Here is a 21,017-nt window from a genome sequence, read left to right as displayed (position 1 = left end):
CAATATGCTCAATTGCTAACAACTGAAGGAAAAGTGGCAGTATAACCACAGGTTGCAAAATTAAGTATGGCACTGTAAATCCCATGCTCTTCTGATGTGTTCTCAAATCGAATATGGAATTGTACAAACGTGCTTGTGCAAAGTTTGTAAAGCATTGTGAACATTTGAACAAGTTGTTATCTAACAACTAAAACAAATAAAAAGAGAAAAACAAATATAATATTTTTAAATATTTGTATCATGCCTATTGGTGCGAAGAAGGGATGGCAAGTGAGAGTCTTCTGTTGTGGGGGTGGGTAAACAGGGTACCATGTACGGGTTCTGTGTTATTGGGTAGGAAGGCATGAAGTCAGGCATGAGTCTTTTGCAATCCCAGCGCATGTTAATTCGGCTCCAGCTTTCCTTTTTCACCAAATGATATTATCCCAGTGAAATCATTTTGACTTCTTTTTGGTAAGTGGGGAAGGTTCCCCAGGACCCGGCTCTCCAGGAAACCACATCCATAACTGAAAGATATATTGCATGAAGGTAAACTACTACTACCATATATACTTGAGAGTTTGTGAATTGGGAGGAGGTTGGTATTGAGTTTAGTTGTCTGGGAAAGTTGGTGCCAATGCATTGCTGGATTGGACTACTGCACCATGGGACAGACAATAATGCTTATCCCCCAAAAGTTACCAGTCCTCTGCTGGTTGGCTTGGCTATGCCGATGATATTGTGTTGTTAGACCACACACCCACGGGGCTGAAAACATATTTAAATGCCCTATTGGCCCATTCAGAGCAATACAACGTAATCATTAATATGTCCAAAAACAAACGTTATGTATTTTGGGAGGAAAAAGGTGCCCCTGCACAAGTTGGCCTTTCAACAATACAATGTGTGAGAAACCGGAGGGTGTTCTCACTTCTACTCCCTGAGAATCCTTTGCTCAGGTGGCCAGGGAAGGGCCATCACTTTTGGATCCCCACCAGGCGGGACTGGGGGGGACCAGTGAGGGGGAATCAGCTGGGTAGAAGGTCCTTGGAGATTTGGAAAAGGGGGTCGGAAGGCAAGACACAGTGTTCCGTCTTATCCCACCTTCCCTCTAAATGCATGGGTTATTGGCCACCCTGTGCCACCTTCCCTCCTTCAGGGTTACAAAATGTTAGGGCCGAAACAAAACAGCGGGGAACAATATCTACTGCCTATCTCAGAAACCATGCTAGGAGTGAGAAAAAAATGGAAGTCATCACAGGGGACACACCCTTCCTATTGTGGATCCCAATTCCCCAGTTCCCATATACTCCCACTAAATAGTACAAGAGAGAAGATAGCATCTAAGGCGAAGACACTGTATCCCTCCATTTCTAACACTGACCCTCCCTTCCCTCAACCTCCATGGGCTATTTCCATTCATGCCCTATCCTACTCTGTAAATACCCACCAAGTAATGAGAAGAGGAAGAAGCAACTAGGAGTAATACCCATTTACTATTACAAACACCACTCTAGTACTGGGATGAAGAAGAGGGGCATGAAGACATCCAATACTGAAGTTCAGGCATGTCCCATTGATTAGATTAAATCCGGTCAGGCAAGACAAACTAACAATTTATTCCTGAGGCCCCTTAATAGAGATCAGGTGTATATAAGGGGAAGGCTCAAACAGGGAGAAGGAAAATGAAACACTGTGTTGGGAAGCGACTCAGAAGTCTGGATGCTGGCATCTGTCCTGGAGGACCTGCAGCTGGTGGGTGAACTTCGAACTGGAAGTCGGGCAACTGGGGCTGCCAAACTGAAGAGAGTGAGAGAGATGCTGCCTGTGCCGAGACCCGGAGGCAGCTGCAGCTGTAAATTTAACCGGGAGCAGTGGAGACACGGCCTGCCTCTATTGCGAAGTAAGAGACAAAGAAATGCAGTCAGGACGTGTCCGACGAATGTGGCGGTTTACTTCACCGCTACGGGGAAGGTGAGCGAGAGCGACAGTGGCAGCCACTGGAGAAATGTGAAACGCTGGTGAGTGTCAGAGGACACAGGGAGACTGGAGCGCTCCCAGGACCGCAGGCAAGTGACGGTCCAAGTGAATGTGAATTATATTGAATAACAAACTGAATTGCAATTACTAATTGAGTATTTTGAGCACCGAACTGAATGGAAAGTGTTATTTAAATAAGATTACGACATACTGAACACCAACCGAATATTTGAAGTTAACAAGTGCTATTTGAATAACATTACGGCATATTAAACACCAACCGAACATTTGAAGTTAAACAGGCCTACTGAATGTCAGACAGTATGCAATCAGCACTGTGGGCAAATTGAAGAGCATAGGGAATATTGAACAATCATTTAAATATTCTAACAAACAGTATGAGAAAGGCCAATGCGTCTGGGTAAAACAAAAGACTGATGCAGGAGAGTGTTACATTAACAGAAGTGTGTTAACATAACCAAAGTGCATACAAGTGTGTGAAGTCAGAAGCCTGAGGCAGAAGAGCCTGAGAAGAGCCCAAACAAGGTTAAGGGAACTCTTGGTTGCACAACCTGTAATGGGTGGACCATGTGCCAAACAACACATTGCTCCTCTTGTCAGTGCATAGGACTGTGCACAGTCAGCAGCCTTGCCACAGAACTCGGCGCAAATGTAGACACCCACGATCTCATCACACCTGACAGCTCCCATCGCAGCAACAACAGTTCCAAGCGCAGTTCCAAACTGTGCCGGTTGTTGAAAGGTTCTTCGACGTCACCATTCTTGACCGGGAGTCGACCCGGATGGAGCTCCAGAGTGAACAGCCCCCCTGCTGGAGGACGCCAATAACGCACCACTATCAGCTGCCTGCACCAATACCCACAGCTACGAAGCTGTTATCTCTCCGGCTTTTACAATCGTTGCTGATCCTCCATTGATCCACGCTCATCGCAAACCTGGACACTGTAGGCATGCTGAGAATAACCTTCCTGAGGCTGTCAACGGCAGCCCCTTTGACTATCCTACTTCTCACAGGATGCCTCACTAGCTCACAGCCTTGGGAATGATGGCTCTTCCTTACTGCTGGCAGCTCAACTAACCGACCAGGTTTTCCACAGGGCCCCAAACTGCCAAAGGACAGTGGCTAAACCAGGTCCCCCCTGGGCTGTCACGGCAGCCACCTCGTTTCTCCTGGCCTCTCCCAGGCCGTCAGGGCAGTCGCCCTAATACTCCTGTTGTCCTGCCCCTCGCAGGACTGGCTTGGCCCGCCAATCCAGCTGCTGGAGTCACAAATGCGGGCGGGGGTCAGTGGATGTCTTCTCTCCTTGTCTCACACTTCCGTTCCTTCAATGAGGTGCTGCTCCCATTGAACAACTGCTGCAGGTTCCTGGCTCTTCCCTTCAGACCAGCTCGTTGCCATTGAAAAGATATGACTTTGGTGAAGAAGATTCTGAGAAACATGTTGGAGACGATGTACTTCTTTAATGAAGTCCAAGTTGACAAGGTTAAAAAGCAAGCAAGTTCTTAGGTACGTTTTAAGGAAGACATAGTAAACATCCACATGCACCCTCTCTCACAGGCACTCAGCTCACCAACTGATAACCAGGGAACACTCGGAGGCACTCACACATGAACATTCCATAGGCATTCCATATAGCTTGCGTGCACACAGCAACAAGGCAGGGGAGACACATGACAACACGGAGGTAGGATTCGATTGTGTTGAAAATGCTTTTGATCCCAAACTCGTATGGTCAGTCCGCAGCACTATTTCTTCTGAGCCGAGTTCATGGCCTTTTTGTACTTCTCAGTTGAATAGTAATCCGATTCATAGCTGTTAACTAGGTCTGATAAAGTCACATACACACTTCCATTTCTTACAGTTACAACATGGGTCCTTTGTTTCACTCCTTTGGTGCACCACTGAGGCTTTGCTGATGGCGTTTTAGGATCCACTGATTGATAAAATCCTTCACCTGTTGCTAGGGCAATTTTATATTTGTGCCACGGGCAAACAATGCATGGCTGGCCGTTGATGTCCTGGAAAGACAAAAAATACATTTTTTAGAATAAAAGGTGGTCCAGTTTTTCTACTAGGTGATAGTACGAAAAAGCATCCTCTCTGGGTTCAAAATCAGCAGCTTGGGGCGCACATAAGGCACATTTTGTAAAACAAAAAGCAAGCATTTCTAACTGCACAGTTTGACACATCATGATGAGATGACTGCTTGTATAAGCAATGGTCAGAATAAATCAATGGCATAGTTCAACATCAGGAAAAGCTGCAATTTAAATCTCTGGTAGACATTGATCTATAGCCTGCTCTACAAATTGACGAGGCCTTATGTTGGATATTATCCACTGAGCAACGCGGTCGGACTTAGTGCCATACATAATTTAATATTAGATAAAATCAACATGAGATCAGCTTCAATATCCTCTTTTCAAACATTTGTAGAGGTGAAAGAATGATGTGGCAGAGGAGAAGCCTGGGTGTGTTTCGGGGAAAAGTTTAGAAGTAAATAGATTCCGTAATGGCTGGTGTGGAAGATATGTGCATGGCTGAAGGGTCAACACAAACATAGCCGGTCAGATTACACAGTGAGCCAAGTGCTTGCCTTTGATATTTGTGCGAAGACGGCAGTGACAACTCAGCCTTTCATCCTTCCGAGCTCCGAGACCTATGGGTGGGTAGCGCTATATAAGAAATACATTAATATTATAAGAAATATTTGGAAGAGAGGGTTGTCTGAGGAAGGTGTGAACATGTGGGGGCAAGAAGTGTTGCTCAGAAGGGGAGAGTAGCATTAGTTTATCTGTAATGGAAGTTCTTCAGCCTTTGTATGCTTTAGAAATTCACATGCATTGAATAATTCTGAGTCATCAATCTGCAAATCATCTGCATTGCTAAATGCCATAATAGGAATAATAAATCCACCGAATTTCAGACCTTTTACCCTAGACCAAAGAGGGAGAGTGGTTTACATTCCACCTCCAGAAGCCAGATTGTTGGACAATGTCCACCCCTTTCCTCGGATTGATTTGTGGTCAATATCTACTGTAGTAATTTGTCAGGATGGCTTTGGTTCTAACTAGTGAACAGGTTTGCCACCTTCCACAATACCAATGAGTCACTTTCAGTGTATGACTAATTGCTCAGCGTGGTAGGTTAGGGCACATCGGTGTGGTACTCAGTGCGGGCCTATTACCCCCCAGTGGTTGGTAATCAGAGAGATGCTTGTTGGCATAATTTAAATTGGTATGCTTTACCACCTCTATTTTTCATCATGGTAAATCCTGGTGCCATTAACCGGGTTCTCAGTAAGCACACATGCTGTAACTAGCATCCGACCAGCAAGTTTACTCATAGGTGTATATTGCACACATATATACTCACCTAGGAGTATCTTACTTATGACGTTACCCTTCAACAAGGAGAAATCTTTACATGATATTACAGCACCTTTTGACCACCGATGGCATTAGGATATTTGAGATGGAAACTCATAGCACTATGTTCCCACACTAAGTATCTGCAATGAGACATGGTCCTCTGCATTCTTTAGCTACAGCTACAGAATGGCAATGATTGACCAATGAGTCGCCTTATATATATTGATTGCAGCATTTTGTGTGCAGCATCAAGAGATGCATGGCGTAATCTCTAGGTAAGCAATCACAGGTATTTTTGGCATTCAGACATCTCCAATTTATGACCATGGTATATTCACTTACATCAATGTATTAAAAACATTGTCAATTCAGCCACACCTAGAAACTAACTACAGGTTCATCTGTACTACAATAATGACTTCTTCTACACAAAGACTAGGGGAAACCAGGTAGTTCATGTCTTAATTGGACACAAATATATATGATCACAAAGCAATATTAACATGATCTAACAGATCAAATCTCTTTTCCCCACTCTCCCTGCAACTGTTTCATTTCTCGACCATGTAGGTGGCTACCTATGCTTGCCATGATATTTCCACCTTTTATTTTCAAAACACAATGTTGATTTGTTTTGTATGCACCTTATCGTTTTTCTAAACTGTATTGTGTCTATGGCGATTGTTTGCATATACCTGTAATATGTTTCACTTGATTATGGTTGTTACAGCCTTGAAAAATACTTATACAAGTCGAAGCACGCATCGGCAACAACTAAGGAATGAATGCACTATATGGTTCAACGTACAGGAGTTTCTCAACTTACTGTACAGCTTGTTCCATGGTGCTGTGGCTAGATAGGAAAAGTGGGTCTTGCTTATGCATTTTTTCATGCAAGACCACATAATCAGGTCAGTGGGTATTTCCTGATCTAAGTGCTTGTCTATCTCGGCAGTTGGTCCTCCTCTTTTGTAATGGGCTTATTTATTAAAAGCACTGTACGTGAGGCAGAAAGACACATTTTACAGTGTTTGACTAGGAGCCAGTGTAAAGTCATGATGTGGGTATAGAAGTTTGGCAGCAGCATTTTAGCCACTGGTGCCTCTGTATAACGTAGGCGGCAGTACAGAGGCAAAGAGTGTTGGCCTAGTTCAGGCAGATACGTTTAATGAGGTCATGCCAAGTACTCGCAGAGGGAAGGTAGGGCCTGGTGCAACAAGGTGTCAGCATGTTGTAGAAGTGGAACTGTACTACTTCAAGTGGGGCACTAAGATGCAATTGCTGTTCATCAGTATGCCATGGCTTCATAGTGTCTTGGAGGATGGGTTTTGGATGCCCACACTTGTGGCCAAGGCAGGGGTTGTAAAAAGAATATGCAAGGCGAACTGCATGTGGCCACCATGGTATCAGCATGGACAGCAAACACAAAGTGCACATGTTCTGTTTCACTTTCAAAAATCCATGTTTAGCCAAAGATCTCTGCGCTCTACCTCTATCAAATAGCTGGTGCTACCGGGCTACAGCTTGGCTAAGCTGACAACATTTAAAAAATGTATCAAACTACAAATTCCAGCCAGAGAGATGTTTAGGGCTGAGAATATCATAGCACAATAATGCCCAAGCACTCTAGACCGCTTTGGTGAAAACATGTATATTTTATTTCTTCATTGCAATAATGAGCATTCAGTGTTAAAAAAACTCTTATTCAATTCTATGCAGACCAGGTAAAAAGCATGATGAGTACCTCACCGGGTGGAGTTCGCCACGCGTTCCGCTCTATTCCAAGAGCTTCGTCAGGCTATTTGTAATCCATTTGGTTTCACTCCCGCTATTGTTTTTAAAAGGTAACCAAGTGGACGTTAACACGTTACGCGAGTGCTCCGTCTCACTCTCTACATTGGATCATGTGATCACTACTGCCTTTCTGACCAAACACGTCATAGTCATGTGACTCTGAGTGAGCTTTGATCGAGCTCTTAAAGTTGCACGCAGAATAATATTCGCCATCTTTGAAGGTCTAAGAGTTTACGTGATCTCCCAATAATTAAGGCTGCTGCCTATATATTTGGAAAGGACCTCTCGCATTCACGCAGTTAATACCCACTTGGTTAGTTTCGATATAGATAAAATTTCGCAGGAATATTCCACTAGTGTGATATCTATCGTTATGATAGGCTCGAGAGAACAGAATTACAATTTCCGCTCTCTCGCCTATACAGCTCCCCGGTGATTACCATTACATGCAGAAACAAAGGAATGCAGTCTAAGTTACCTTTCCACATACTATCATACACCTAGTGGCACTGACATGTTAATATCCTGCAGTGCCATATTATACTAAGTTCTTAAATTTCTTCCTAATTGGTTCTTATAGCCATAATCGGAATGCTAGTGCTCATGCTTATGTAATAACTGATTCCAACAATGAGTGGAATCCACATATGTATATGTTTTTCTGAAAGTTAAATAGTTTATGCATGTTCAATTGTCTATGCATAAAACCGTGCAAAATTGCATTTAAATAAAGTGCAATAAGTTTGTGCAAATTTGCATTTATATAAAGTGCAATGAGCTTGTGCAAATTAGCTATTTACAGTGCCAGTGCATTATTCATTATATCATATACAATGTAAAAACATAAGGTGCTGACTGTATGTTAAAAGTACTTCTCATTCTCTAAAAAACAGGTACACAATATATTGAATTTTTAGGATACAGTTTACATGTCCATATGTCAAGTCATATTTTCCTAATAATACATCAGAAAGAGAAGTCAAGTTCATAGTTACTTTTCAATTGGCTCTGAGCAGATTTAAAAGAGATAATAGTAGCTTCATCAATTTAATTTCTATTCATACAGGAACACATATAATTCTGAATCAATATTCAATCCATTAGGTTTTAGTGAATCAAGTTTACAAATTAAAGTGGCTTCAAGTTGGCGTAATTTGAGTTCTCTGTTTCCCATTCTTTGTTGCTGGGGGACATGTGCCAGACCCACAAAAGACATTGCTTTCGCATCAATATTGTGTTTTTCTTCAAAGTGAATTGGTAGTGAATAGTTTTGGTCCTTGTTTTTTATGGCCCGAAAGTGTTGCAAGATTCGCAGTTTTAAGGGACCTATTGTGGATCCAATGTAATGTAGTCCACAACTGCATGTAATAGCATATACTACATACTTGGTAATGCATGTTATCTTGTTTTTATATTTCCACGATATCTCTTTACTACTCACAAACAGTACTTTGGTTACATGATTACACATTTTGGAATGTCCACATTTGTTGAAGCCCACCTGATAGCTCCTATTCTGAAGCCAATTGGAGTCATTCTTTTTTGTTTTGACCGTACTTGGTGCTAAAATGGTCTTAAGCGTTGGTGCTCTACGAAACGTTACACTAGAATTTTCACTTAATACTTCATTGAGGTCTGTATCCGTAGTTAATATTTTCCAATGCTTCTGCATTATGGTCTTGATTTGTTCTGCCTGTTGATTATATCCTGTAATAAATCTAATCACTTTATCTTTGCTTTTTAACACAGGATTGAGTAAGTTGGTTCTTTTAACTTTTTCCGCTTTCATATAACTATCAGTTATGTTTTTTTTTAGCATATCCTCTGTTGATGAATCTGCTTTCTATTTTCTTGGCTTCTTTTTGGTAATCTTCTTCCGAGCTACAAATTCGTTTTGCCCTTAAGAATTCCCCATATGGTATTGACCTCTTCAGGGGGAAGGGATGGTGGCTATTTGCGTGCAGCATGGAATTACCTACCCTGTAATCAAAGGAAATGTGCAAGATACTACATTGCAAAACAAAGAACAGGTTTGGTAACAAATTGGTCTTACATGTGATTCACGGTCTGCTGTGAGTTACATCAAAAAGATAAGACAATTGTGGAAGCCCCACTATCGATAACGAACATGGGTCAAATACCCTGTTCTATGGATTTTCTTCACTCAGCAATGTCTAGAACCACGTTTTAGCAAACTGCACACTTCATAGAGAAGAGATATTAATTTGCCTATCAGTCTGGTCTCACCCACGAGGGAAGTCCAGCACTGAGATGCTAGGCAATTCTTCTCTGTACCATCAGCAACCCCAGAGGGGCTCCCAGATCTCTTGCATATATGTTTAGGGACATGGTGTTTAATGCTAAGTTACCCCCTGGTAATCTAGATGTGGACGCCTTGCTCGCTGTGCTTAGAGAGGCATAGCATCACCTCACTGATGAGCCCCAACTAGGCCGAAACACATGTCTGGGATTGCTGTTGGTACTCTTGTTCAGAGGAGAATTGCCTAGCATTCCGATGCTGGACTGCCCAAGTGGGTGGGACCAGACTGATATGCAAATGGATATTTCTACTCTGTGAAAGGTACAGTGAGCAAAAACGTGGTTGTAGACCATCCCGAGCGGGAACCTACCGGGAGAACAGGTTATTTGGCCATGTTCGTTCTTGTTAGAGGAGCTCCCAGACGTTTTGCATTTACATCGAAAAGAGTTTCAATGTCCTCAAATCTCACACATTTCCAAATGTAAGCATTTGAGCAATTGGTGGCAACCATTATCAGGCCACTGGGCAGGCAACGGTTTCAACCAGTCAAATGAAGCCCCAAAGCCGACTGCTTATCATTTCTAGAGGGATTCAGGAGGAAACTGGTACTCTTAGACTGGACAAAACCAGTTGAGAGAATCCAATGTTCAGCCAGAACTTCTGAAAAACAGGTGCAACACTTCTAAATGCATCCATGGTTTGGGAAATAAGCATATATTCCAACAATCTACTGATCTAAATAAAAAAAGGGAATTTTCCATTTGAGTTTGCACATAACATTGAAAGTCAGTTTACGCATAGTCCTTCAAACTAATTAGGTGTTGTAGCAAAGCTAGAATGTAATCCTATAGAAGATATTACACCATCGATGCTATAACATACATTGTGGCATGAAGTTACCATATGGTACAACAACGAGACGCTGAAGGCATGGGGATCTCACGGAGGACAGCTAGTGCATCTCATTTTCTCATAGTATCAGAGCATGCGTAGGTCCGGTCACTAACCACAGTTTGTGGCTCTCACTGAGGAAATTGTGGGCACCAAATTAAAAGTAACTTGTGCACTTACTGAGGGAGCGTGAACCCTTTGAGTGATCGTATATAGCTCACCGCACAGACCACGTGCACCTTACTAACTAGGAGAAGCTAGTATGTCTCACTGAGACATATAGGGCATCTCAGTGCTCTTCTTTGGCCGTCTTCTTACCTTTCCCCTAATTTTTTCCAATCATTCCAGCTCTTCGCCATATCTCCCACACAACTTGTATTTCTATCTCATGCCACCTGTCCCCATCATTAGCATCTTTCACCATAACTATAATTTTCTCCATTAATCCAACTACGGCTCTATCCTGAATCTTCCTTTCTCTCTGCCATGTCTCTCCCTATCAGAACTAGCCTTAGTAAGGTTTCATATTTTAACATATTTGGCTGGACTGGGACCATGTGCAATCTGCTCATGCTGCACGGTCCCAGTTAGAGGTGGAATTAATACCAGCCAGGACACTTAATCCTTTATTTCGTTTTACGTCAATGGTGATCCACAATGCACTCCCAGCTAAACACATTATGTGGATACAACCGTTTTCTGCATAATAATTCTAGATTAAGTATATTGCTTGAGTCCATTTGCCTCCTGCTCCCCACTGAACTCATTCTCAAATTGGCAACCTCTTGGTAATAAAACCTCTTTCTTGCTGACTACTTTGACTCCCAAGACCCCACTTTTCCCAAAGGCTTTCACTAGAACATGGTTCCCCAAATGAAACTGCCACTCTTGCAGCATTGGCTACCTATTCTCACTACCCTATCTAAGAAAGGTGGTGGTGTTGGCCTCTTAATCAACAATGTTAACCTATCATCTAACCTCCTCCCATCTTTTTTCAAACACATCATTCCCACCATCCCTCTTACAATTGTTTTCATCTATCTCCCCATCTACTTGATGCTAGCATTCCCAACTGCTTCTTCCATGAAAATGACCTCCTCCTCAAATTGCTGCCACTGAAATAGCAGTCATACCTGCATGTGGGCCTTTAACCTTCCCAACATTACTAAAGACCACAAACTTCAGCTGCACTTCACACTCTGTGACCATTATTTGGTTGCACTTTCTAACCTGACAACCCACAATCATGGCAGCTTCCTTGAGCTCTTCTTCCAGTCCTCCCTCTTTCCTCAACTATTCTACCCCTCAGCTGAATCATCACCCTTGAACAACTATACATATTATGGTCTCTTTCCTTAATCCACTCTCAGTTCAAGCTATCGCTTTACCGCTTGAGAACTCTACTGAACGGACATTTGTGAAGGTGAACTGAGCACTGGTATCTCACTTTGAGTACCACTACTCCTTTGCACCCCTCCCAGAATCCGTCAATCATTAATCTCCCCAGCCATTCATTAGCGGACCACAGGCATGCATTGCAACCTACTTGTTTACTCTACTTACTGCTCTGAAACAGTTAGGCCTCCACCACCACTCCCTTCCAGTAGGTGACCTGTTAGAATATCATTAGTACTCTTCTCTTCCAACTCTGCACCTCCTCCATAGAGTAACCTATTTTCATCATTCACTTCTCATACCATCTTTTTGCTGATGACACCTAACTCTTTCTCCTTCGCCCCTTATCAAACATCTTGTATCACTAAGTGCTACCAGTCACTGGGTGGTGTTGCATTGCCTGAGCCTCAACTCCTCTAAACCCAAAGTGATATTTCTCCTGGTCTCCAATGTCAAACCCCATCTCAAATCCCCTCTGTCCTCCCAAAGGCCTCCAACCACCATACCCTATCCACAAATCTAGTAATCAGAGGGTTCTTTTTCGACAGTGACAAGAATCCTCATCCCCTCAACTGCTATAGCTGCCATGTTTAACCTTCTGAACAGTCGAAAGATCCATCCCACATCTCACTTTTCATTCTACCAAAGCACTAATCGCTACCCTGCTCAACAGGCTGTATTAGTGCATAGCCTCCTCATGGGTCTAGGTGTTCAGGAAGAGATTCAGCAGCCATTAGTGCCTTGCTGGTGCAACCGCACCAAGCACCAACCATGACAAACCAAAAGAGGCACACGTGAGTACAAAAAGACAACCTGACCCCTTTCACAATGCCTCTCGGCTGCTCATTGATACAGAAGGAGTGCATCCTGCTAAAATATATTTAAGTGGCATCCATTCTGCAGGAGCAAGTGGAGCTGTGTAAGCTGGGGAGAGATTTTAAAATGATGCCTTTAAAAGTATGCTTTGGTTGGAAGGCACGGGGCGCTCGAGAACCAAAACCAAAATGGCGACCAAGTATTGGAGCTCTGTTAAAGCTGGTGCCCAGCAACCCTAAAATACAGGGCACCACTTGGATTTCCTGTTCAACCCCTGGATGCAGAGGGAAGACTGAGACGCATTGTGGCCTTGAGGGGGTACGTGGTGGCTTGGTGGAGGAGTGAGAGATAGCTGGACCACTGCCACAGACAGAGGGTCTTGTGCTCTCGGATAATGGACAGCCCGCCTTATGGGTGCCTGTAGAGAAGGTTGTGGCTGTAGAGACACCAACGAAGACTGTGGTGTCCTCCTGTAAAAGGGGGTAAGATGTTAGGATCAGGAAAGACTGTGTTGATTTGCATGGCGACCAGAGCACTGCAAGCCTCACCTTGCACAAACGGATTGTGAAATGGCAGCATCGAGAGACAGCGCTCCCCCTGGCAAGACAGGTAATCTTATCGCTTGTAGCGCAATAACACACAGTGGAGAGATGAGACCGGAAACCGCTTACACAGGCACGGAAGGCGGCAACATAAGAGTGTTGGAAGACTGACTGAGCACACCATAACGTTTGTAATTTAACCTCCATTGCCATCCATGCTGGAAGTCGCATACTCTGTGCCGTTTAGGAGCTTCTGCCCACAGTCTGCTGTGCTAAGTGAGTGGATACACAGTTGTTTGAGCTGTAAAATTAACTCTGGACATACCCTATAAGTAGAGATAACCAATCCTGCAGGTATATCAATACTAGGTGTTACATCATTCTGGTCTACCCATACATATCTGTGATCCCACGCTACGTTGGCAGACCCAATAACATGTTTGAAGCTGTAAACTCAAATATTTACCACCAATTCAGACGTTCTAATACAAAACGTTTTTGACTAGAAAAAATGCACTCACATTGAAACCAGAAATTGAATGAGGTTGTCAAAAATGACTCGATTTGGCTGACAGTTTCTTGCACCGTTAAAATTAATGTGTCATATTTGGATACCACTTTGAAGAAATTTATTTAAAAAAATATGTTTCTCTCCTATTTAAATATCACTCATGGGCTTTTGTTTCTAAATTCTCTGTGCTGAGCTGGACCCCTACACACTTTTGGGGTCCAATTATCCTCTTCTATTTGTTCACCCTTTCTTTAACTGTTCACCAACTTCCAAGGAAATGTCCGTTTACAACCATAATAATGTTTGAGAATTTTGCAATATCATTTTCTGAGTGCCTGTTCATACTGTATTGTTGGTGGGTGACTTTTTCAAAGCCCCCCATTGTGTCTTGAACAATGTATGATTAAAAGAAGTAGTACCCGCTGGTGGAAGACTCATGATTTTTTAATACGTTTAACCCCAACCTCCACTGATAGTGGGTGGCGCCCTATTCTTGATTAACCATTGTAGCAACCGAAGATGCTCTGACAACATTTGAATTATAATAGTCACAGACGTGCTGTATGGTCTTCTAACCTTAAAAGAAATCCTCCTCCAAATCAACAACCACCACATGGTTGCTTAGGACAAAGTGGGCCCCTTAGATTACAATACCATCCAAAATAACGACTAGTATACCTTTGAGATAGGATGGCAGAAAGTGCCACCCTGAGCTATGCTGAACAAACCATTTCAGAGGCAGTAGAGGTCCTTCTTGTTTTGATCCCACAGGCAATAACCAAAGTACTTAAACCTCAAACACAAGTGATGATCTCCTCAAACAAAAACAAAAAATGCTTCAGGACCGAACTCCGCAGTAACTTCCTACGGGAATATCTAAAGGCCAGCATAATCCTAACAGGCCTAACTGTCAGAAATTAACCCTGCCTGTTCCTGAGTGGCAAAGAATATGCCACGTACTTCAGCGTCATAGCGACCAAGTGCAGTCGCAATCTAATGGTACTGACAATCACTAAGGCCCAGAGAATGATTGCAGACATTCAAACGGAATTGGACCAAGAAGTAGAAAAATGTGCCAATAGTACTCTACTGGCGAATGCACAAGACCAATTAAGAGATATTGTATTGTAGACGGGGAGACAAATGAGGACACCCCTAATACCTTCATCCAGAGTTAGAAGTGATGCTCAGCCAACTGCAGAACTGTTAGGATTGGAATTACATGACTGTTTGAACTGTATGACTTCCAGTATCTCCGTCATTTCAGGACAATTGCAGAGACAAGGGTGTAGGGGAGTACAGAACACAGAGGAAGTGCCACAACAAACCAATCTCAAGAATTACTTGTTCCCCAACTATTCCCTGGAGATGCGGTCCTAGTGCGTAACCGCACAAGGAAGAAGTGGGACGAACACCGCTTCAACGGTCCGTTAATTGTGGAAGACGTCACGCCGTCTGCTGTCAAGTGAATGGCAGGCGTGCTTGGATCTTCTTGGGGGGGCATTAAGATCTTTTCTGGAGAAACTCCTCTGCCCTCACCCCTACACGACGAAGCAAGTATAAGCACCGGGGAAGAACCACAGCATGTGCAGACGAGACCTATGACGAGGAAGAAGGATGCAGAAGCTGTCAATTGGAAGTAAAAAAGGTTCAGTGGACTGTGGCTTGGTTCAGGACACTCCTTTTAAGCCATTTATAAAAGGGTTCAGGAAAGAATTCGAACACTGTGCATATCAGTTGCAGAGTCAAGGGAAGATCTGTATTCATAAAGCCATAAGTAGCTTATTGAGTTTGAACTGAGGCATGCTTAAAGCCTTGATAAGAAAACAATTATTAAAGGTTATAAACTTTGGACTAAGGCATGCTTAATCCTTGACAACAAGAGATTTATGCCAGATTCTGATCGTGGTTACAGCAATTGGAAAAGGGTGCAGTACCCGGATTCATTCCATAATGAGTTCCTGTTTGGATTTACCTATGGTGTTACCCAGTGATGACCTTTCTAGGCACGTGCCTATTTATTTCGAGTTGCTGTTGCGCTCTTTCCCTTCGCTGGTGGGTAGAACTACTCGCATTCCAGCTTTTATTCAGCATCCTAAGAATGACAGTTATAAGAAGATTGCTTATAGTCATCACTGAACAATTCTTACAGCTACCTGAGTACAGTGAGCAGAGTACAAATGCCCTTATCGAATGAAGCAGCTCATAGACTAATCAGTGTGGTGTTCTTTTGGCTATCGAGGAGTACCCACATCTTGTTGGAAGTCACACTGATGTGCTCACCTTTCTTAGGGATCCGAGAAACACTGCAAATCTGAATGTGATCTTGGAAGGCATTATCATCCAAGTGAGCATCTATTCTGAGCGAACTCACAGGTCAGTGCAGAAACTTTCCTTCAAGGGACAGATCAAAAGGTTGCTGATGAAGAAAGACTTGATTCATGCTGAAAGAAATTCGACATGTCATATGGGCTGAAGCAGATTCGAGGCATAGATTGGGGACTCATCTAAGTCATTGAGCTTGTTTAATCTTACTGAGGTCGTTTTTCTTACATTTCTTTCTTCATACTAAAGAGGCATCCACATTTTGACAGATATAAAACTGGTTCCAGGGATACAGAGAAAGTTTGTTCTTGTCATCCAGTAAGCAGACAGCTGATCAAGAACGAATTGCTGAGTCAAGACAACAGCTGCCAGAGGCAGTTCACAATGCTAATGTATTAAAGATTACGTTTCTCCTTCCTTAGGTAATCAAGATCTGGAATTTCAACAGTAATGTAGTTTTACCAAACAAAGAGAGATGCTCATATTGTCAAAGAAGTAAATGTTGTAGAGTGACGTATCTTGCGTCATTTACACTTGCATTGTGTTCATAAGCATAATGCTTTCACTGACTGTACGAACAGCATTCTACATTGGGGCAAATGGAACTAAGACTCCTATGTATCTTCCTGAGTGGAAGGAAAATGTACGCGTGGCAACTACTAGGCAGCCTAGACCCTATGTAGTCATTCCTGTTCCAAAGAAAGATTGCAAATTGCCTGAGCTTGAGATGGATGTCATTAGCAATCATTCACATGCAAAACGTGTCTTAGACTGTTTCTGAACGCCAGGGTTGATAAAAGTTGAGCCTACACAAGTAATGCATGCAAATACACCCAGTCAAGTGACAATTGACCCAAAAACAATTCCCAAAAGAAGGATCCAAATGGAAATTATGCAAGACAAAAGGGCTGCTGAGCAGATGAAACGTTCTGAACCTTCCCCGACTCAAGAAGCACATGTAGGTGTACCCTGTCCACTGGAAGATGTGCCTATGATTTGTTCAGAAAGAAGAAGCTACATGGTTACTCTTCATGACATGATTATGGAAGCTCACATGAAAAGGATGAGACCTAAAAGAAGCACGCAGGAAGATAATTATGAATTAAATGATTACCTAGACAGCACGGCACATTTGGGAAACAACATATGTTATCAGCATATGAAGGAAGTTGGGAGAAGGACTTCGAAGGAAGAATGCTTTGTGTGTGCACTCCTGTCATACAGTATGGGGAAGTCAAAAATCTTCATAGCTGTTGAAATAGATGTCCAAACAGCACATTGTCTTTCACACGTAGTACTTTGCAAAACCAGAGGCCAGTTCATGGGTCGTGATGCCTCTCTCAAATAGGCAACTGAATGGACAGATCCAGATGAAGAGGACTATATCCAAGATATAAAGACAAGAAACAACACCAAGACTACGAACCATGTGATCAGATACAAGAAACCTGGAGTAAAAGGAGCTGAAATCAGAAGGGAAGTGAATAAAAAACAGGAGATCAAGGGAAAATCTTCAGAAGAAATTTGTAGATGGAAGAACAGAGGTCAGATGCAGATCTGTGGACCAGTGTTATCACCAGACGGATGAAAAGAAGGAGTAGTAATTGGCAGAGCCTGGGTAGTCATTGGTTATTATCAACCTACCATTTACATAGTGCACAATGGCTGCAAGGAATTATGGCCAAGACTTGCTAAGCTACTGACGTGGGTAGAAGACAGAGGAGGACCCTTGCAGATAGTACCGTTGGAGAGTTCAAAGCTGTATTTCAGAAAAATGGAACGAGGAAAATGGGAGAGAATCAGAACTGTGGTCGAATATTTGATGTGCCAGGAATGATACATGGAGCAGTAGTAATCCTGGATCATTTTTGGGCTTGTGGATCCAAAGCATACATAAAGCTACCTACATATTGAGAAGATCTGCACATTGGTGAATGTCCATGTTCCAGCATTGGTGATTCCAAAAAGTGATCTGAATATCGACAGTTTTCCAAAAGCAGATGCTCACCTGAGAACGAAAAGATCTGTGGAGTTGATCAAGAGAATAAAGAGAGAAAACTATTTCTCAGCCAAGTCAATTGAAGCTTTTGACTCTATTCAGTATGAGCACAGACTGTTCAACCAGACTTCGTCAGTGTTCACGTTGATCTTCATGCCAAGAATCCAGGTAGGAGTAAATACCAAGTGGCTCCAGATAACCAGATGGGAATTGCTGCAGACAATTAACACTAACATAAAGGGATTCAATGCAATCAGAGAAGAGATGAGAGCCCTAAGACTGATGACTCTCCAGAACAGATACGTCTTGGACATGATCACAGCTATGGATGGAGGTGTTTCTGCAAAAATAGGAGAATCATGTTGCATGTTCATTCCTTCTTATGATGACGAGAATGGAACCTTGACAGAGGCCATAGACATGTTGACGAAACTCCATGGCCAGATGATAGACGAAGTAGAAGACATTGCTGATGACAGTTGCTTTGGATCACTCTTTTCTTGGGTTCCACAATGGATGGCAGACATGTTTAAATTCCTTGGAGCCCTCATAGTATTGTTGATGCTTGGATTCTGTGTAATAAAGATAACAATCTTGCAGTGTAAGAAGACAGCAAAGAAAGCCATAGGGATGAAGATTATGGTCGATGTTGACTCAGGATGGAAAGCAGAAGATATGACTGATGAAGAAATCCAAGACTTTGTGAAGGCCAGTATCCATGCACCTGAGGGAACGAAGTTCCTGTACCCAAAGAACCATAAGAAGTATGTGGGAAGATGGATCTATTGCAGTCCAAGTGGACAGTGCATGCTCATGACATGGAACAAGGATGAGCATGTGAAATCCGCAGGATGCTTGAAGGGAGTCATAAAGATATGGATACCAAAGAAGCATTTCTTCAGACAAGGATGTCTAGATGTGAAGGAGGATGAGAAAGTGGTTGATGAATCACCCAGAGGGGGAAGTGTAGAGGAGTTGCCAAGTACCACTACCCCTACTGCCCCGCCTCTATTACCTATAGAGTGGGAACCAAAGTATGTGACGTATGCTGAACAGCTGAACCAACAAAGGGCAGAGTGTGGACTCTGTTCTGTACCCATAAGAAAACGTACCTAAGAGAATCTGGGAGGAGAAAACCATAACTGCATACAAGCCAATATGATGGCCATTTGAATAAGATTCCGGAAGAAGCAAGACATATAAATAGCAAAGATGAATGGTGACGTCACAACAGAGCTGAGCTGACGCACATAGAAGAGATGCAGAGACCAGAAAATGCAGATAATCTATAAGGCATCAAGAAAGCACCAAGGATAAGTGACATCTTGGGATCAAGATGAAGAAACCTATGCCACAGAAACAGATGAAGATATTTAGATAGTTTAAACGTGTACAGATGCAACAGAGATGCAAGCAGACAAAATAATCGTGAGGCTAGCTTTATAGTAAATAGATTGCGGCAAGCGCCTACATATATAGATACATATGGACAATTAAAGGATGGATGTTTCCACTACGCATTACAAGCAGTGCTGAACAATAACAAGAAGGCCTCATTTCAGTGTGTCACAGTAAAAAAGCAAATTGAATTACAAACATGAATCTCAGCAGAAGGAGTTGGCTTAGCCAAAAAGCCACGGTCTTATCAAACAGGAATTGGCAGACATTGGATACAAATTGTGTGAAAGAACAGAGACTCCTGTTCAGAAGGTTTGAGCAAAACAAAAGACGTCAGAGGACTATTGGAAAATAATATTAAATACACAAAAAGGCTTGATTTCATGGTGTCCAGTCACATGGAAGAAGGAATTTGGACTATCGAGGTGGTCACACCTACGCACGAAGGCAGGCTGTGCCCACACTCCTTGAAATTTTCAGAGCACAGTACAAACTCAAGGCCAATCTTCAAAGCACTAGTTGACACTGGACCACTGAGGTGATGATGGATTGATACATTTGTTGGTGGGATGCTAGTGTCAAGACAAACTCACCCGCACCTGGTTGTTCAGTCTGCATGCTGCTAGACAAAGGTGGAAAAGTACTGACGGGGGTAGAAGCCAACCAATCATAGAGGACCATGTAATTAAGACTCCTATAGTTTCAGTAGCCAATGGGACATCGAGTATTTAGTGACTTTCATAGTGGCCTTTTTGATAGGAGGGTTTAATGGTAAGGATTTCAATCAGGCAATACACCTGGGTCTCGCCTAGCATGTAATGCACAAATGGAAAACATATTTATTGTGTCTATAGGTTCAATATTCTGAGTGATATACCACTCATGTCACACCCTTCTCAAAATACCCCCAGGTCACAGTGGACCAGGAATCAGGCTAGTTGGTAAAAGTAAATATTTATTTATTTATTTTAAATTCAAATCAAACACAAATTTTAATATATATATATATGGGGCAGCAATCACCAATGTGGTGACAAAACAATTCAGAAAGTAAGTAAAGCAATTGAATTCACTTATAGTAATACAGAATGAAAAAAACACAGGAAAAGAACAGTTTTGATTTGTGAAACGATAGCGCTTAGGTTAAAGTTTCCCCCTGCAAAGTTCTTGATTCACAAATGAGCAATTCTACACAGATGTAAGTCAGCAGCAGGTATTTAGGAATGAAGAACAGTGTCTAGAGTTTGAATGCAATCTACCCTCCCCAAACAAGAGAGAAAACTGTTTTCGGGAAATGTACACTTTTTAAAATGACAGCTGAAAATGGCTTTGTGAAACAATGAAAAGTGTGTAAAAATGCTTAAATTGATGTAGATTCCTATGGGAGCAATACTAAAAAGGTTCTAACCAACATGAGCAACGATATGAGCAACAGAACACACTTGAAATCAGGATGCAAGTTGAAGAAACACTTTGAATGGGAAAAAACATGTGTACAACTTTTGCAAAAATGCAAATTCGCACCTAAATTTCACTATGCGATTTTTAATAATGGTTTTTGGTTGTGGATGTAGCTACAGGTCTTAGGTTTAACTGAGAGTTTAAATTAAGTCTCTAGCTATACAATTGAAGAAGGTATGTAAGTTTTAATGAGAGGTGTTTTTTAGAAAAATAGAACAGAGAAAAGCAGAAATTTGGTTTTAAAAATGACAGATTGGTTTTATTTAAACTGTA

At 42.4% G+C, this 21,017-nt stretch overlaps 1 protein-coding gene across 3 annotated transcripts in view; it reads right to left on the bottom strand.

Moving 5' to 3' along the window:
• Positions 1-3,421: 3,421 nt before the first annotated feature.
• Positions 3,422-21,017, bottom strand: part of RFESD (Rieske Fe-S domain containing) — a 273,997-nt gene continuing 256,401 nt past the window's right edge. For all 3 annotated transcript variants that reach the window (XM_069627651.1, XM_069627650.1, XM_069627649.1), the window contains one exon: positions 3,422-3,999. In XM_069627651.1, the coding sequence (XP_069483752.1) occupies positions 3,727-3,999 (273 nt within the window). In that variant the 3' untranslated portion in view covers positions 3,422-3,726. The remainder of the gene's footprint in view (positions 4,000-21,017) is intronic.

Source organism: Ambystoma mexicanum, chromosome 6p (genome assembly GCF_040938575.1).
Source record: "Ambystoma mexicanum isolate Mex_15411 chromosome 6p, UKY_AmexF1_1, whole genome shotgun sequence".
NCBI lineage: Eukaryota > Metazoa > Chordata > Amphibia > Caudata > Ambystomatidae > Ambystoma > Ambystoma mexicanum.
The sequence above is the reverse complement of the archived record's forward strand: the minus strand, read 5'-3'. Positions and strand labels throughout refer to the sequence as shown.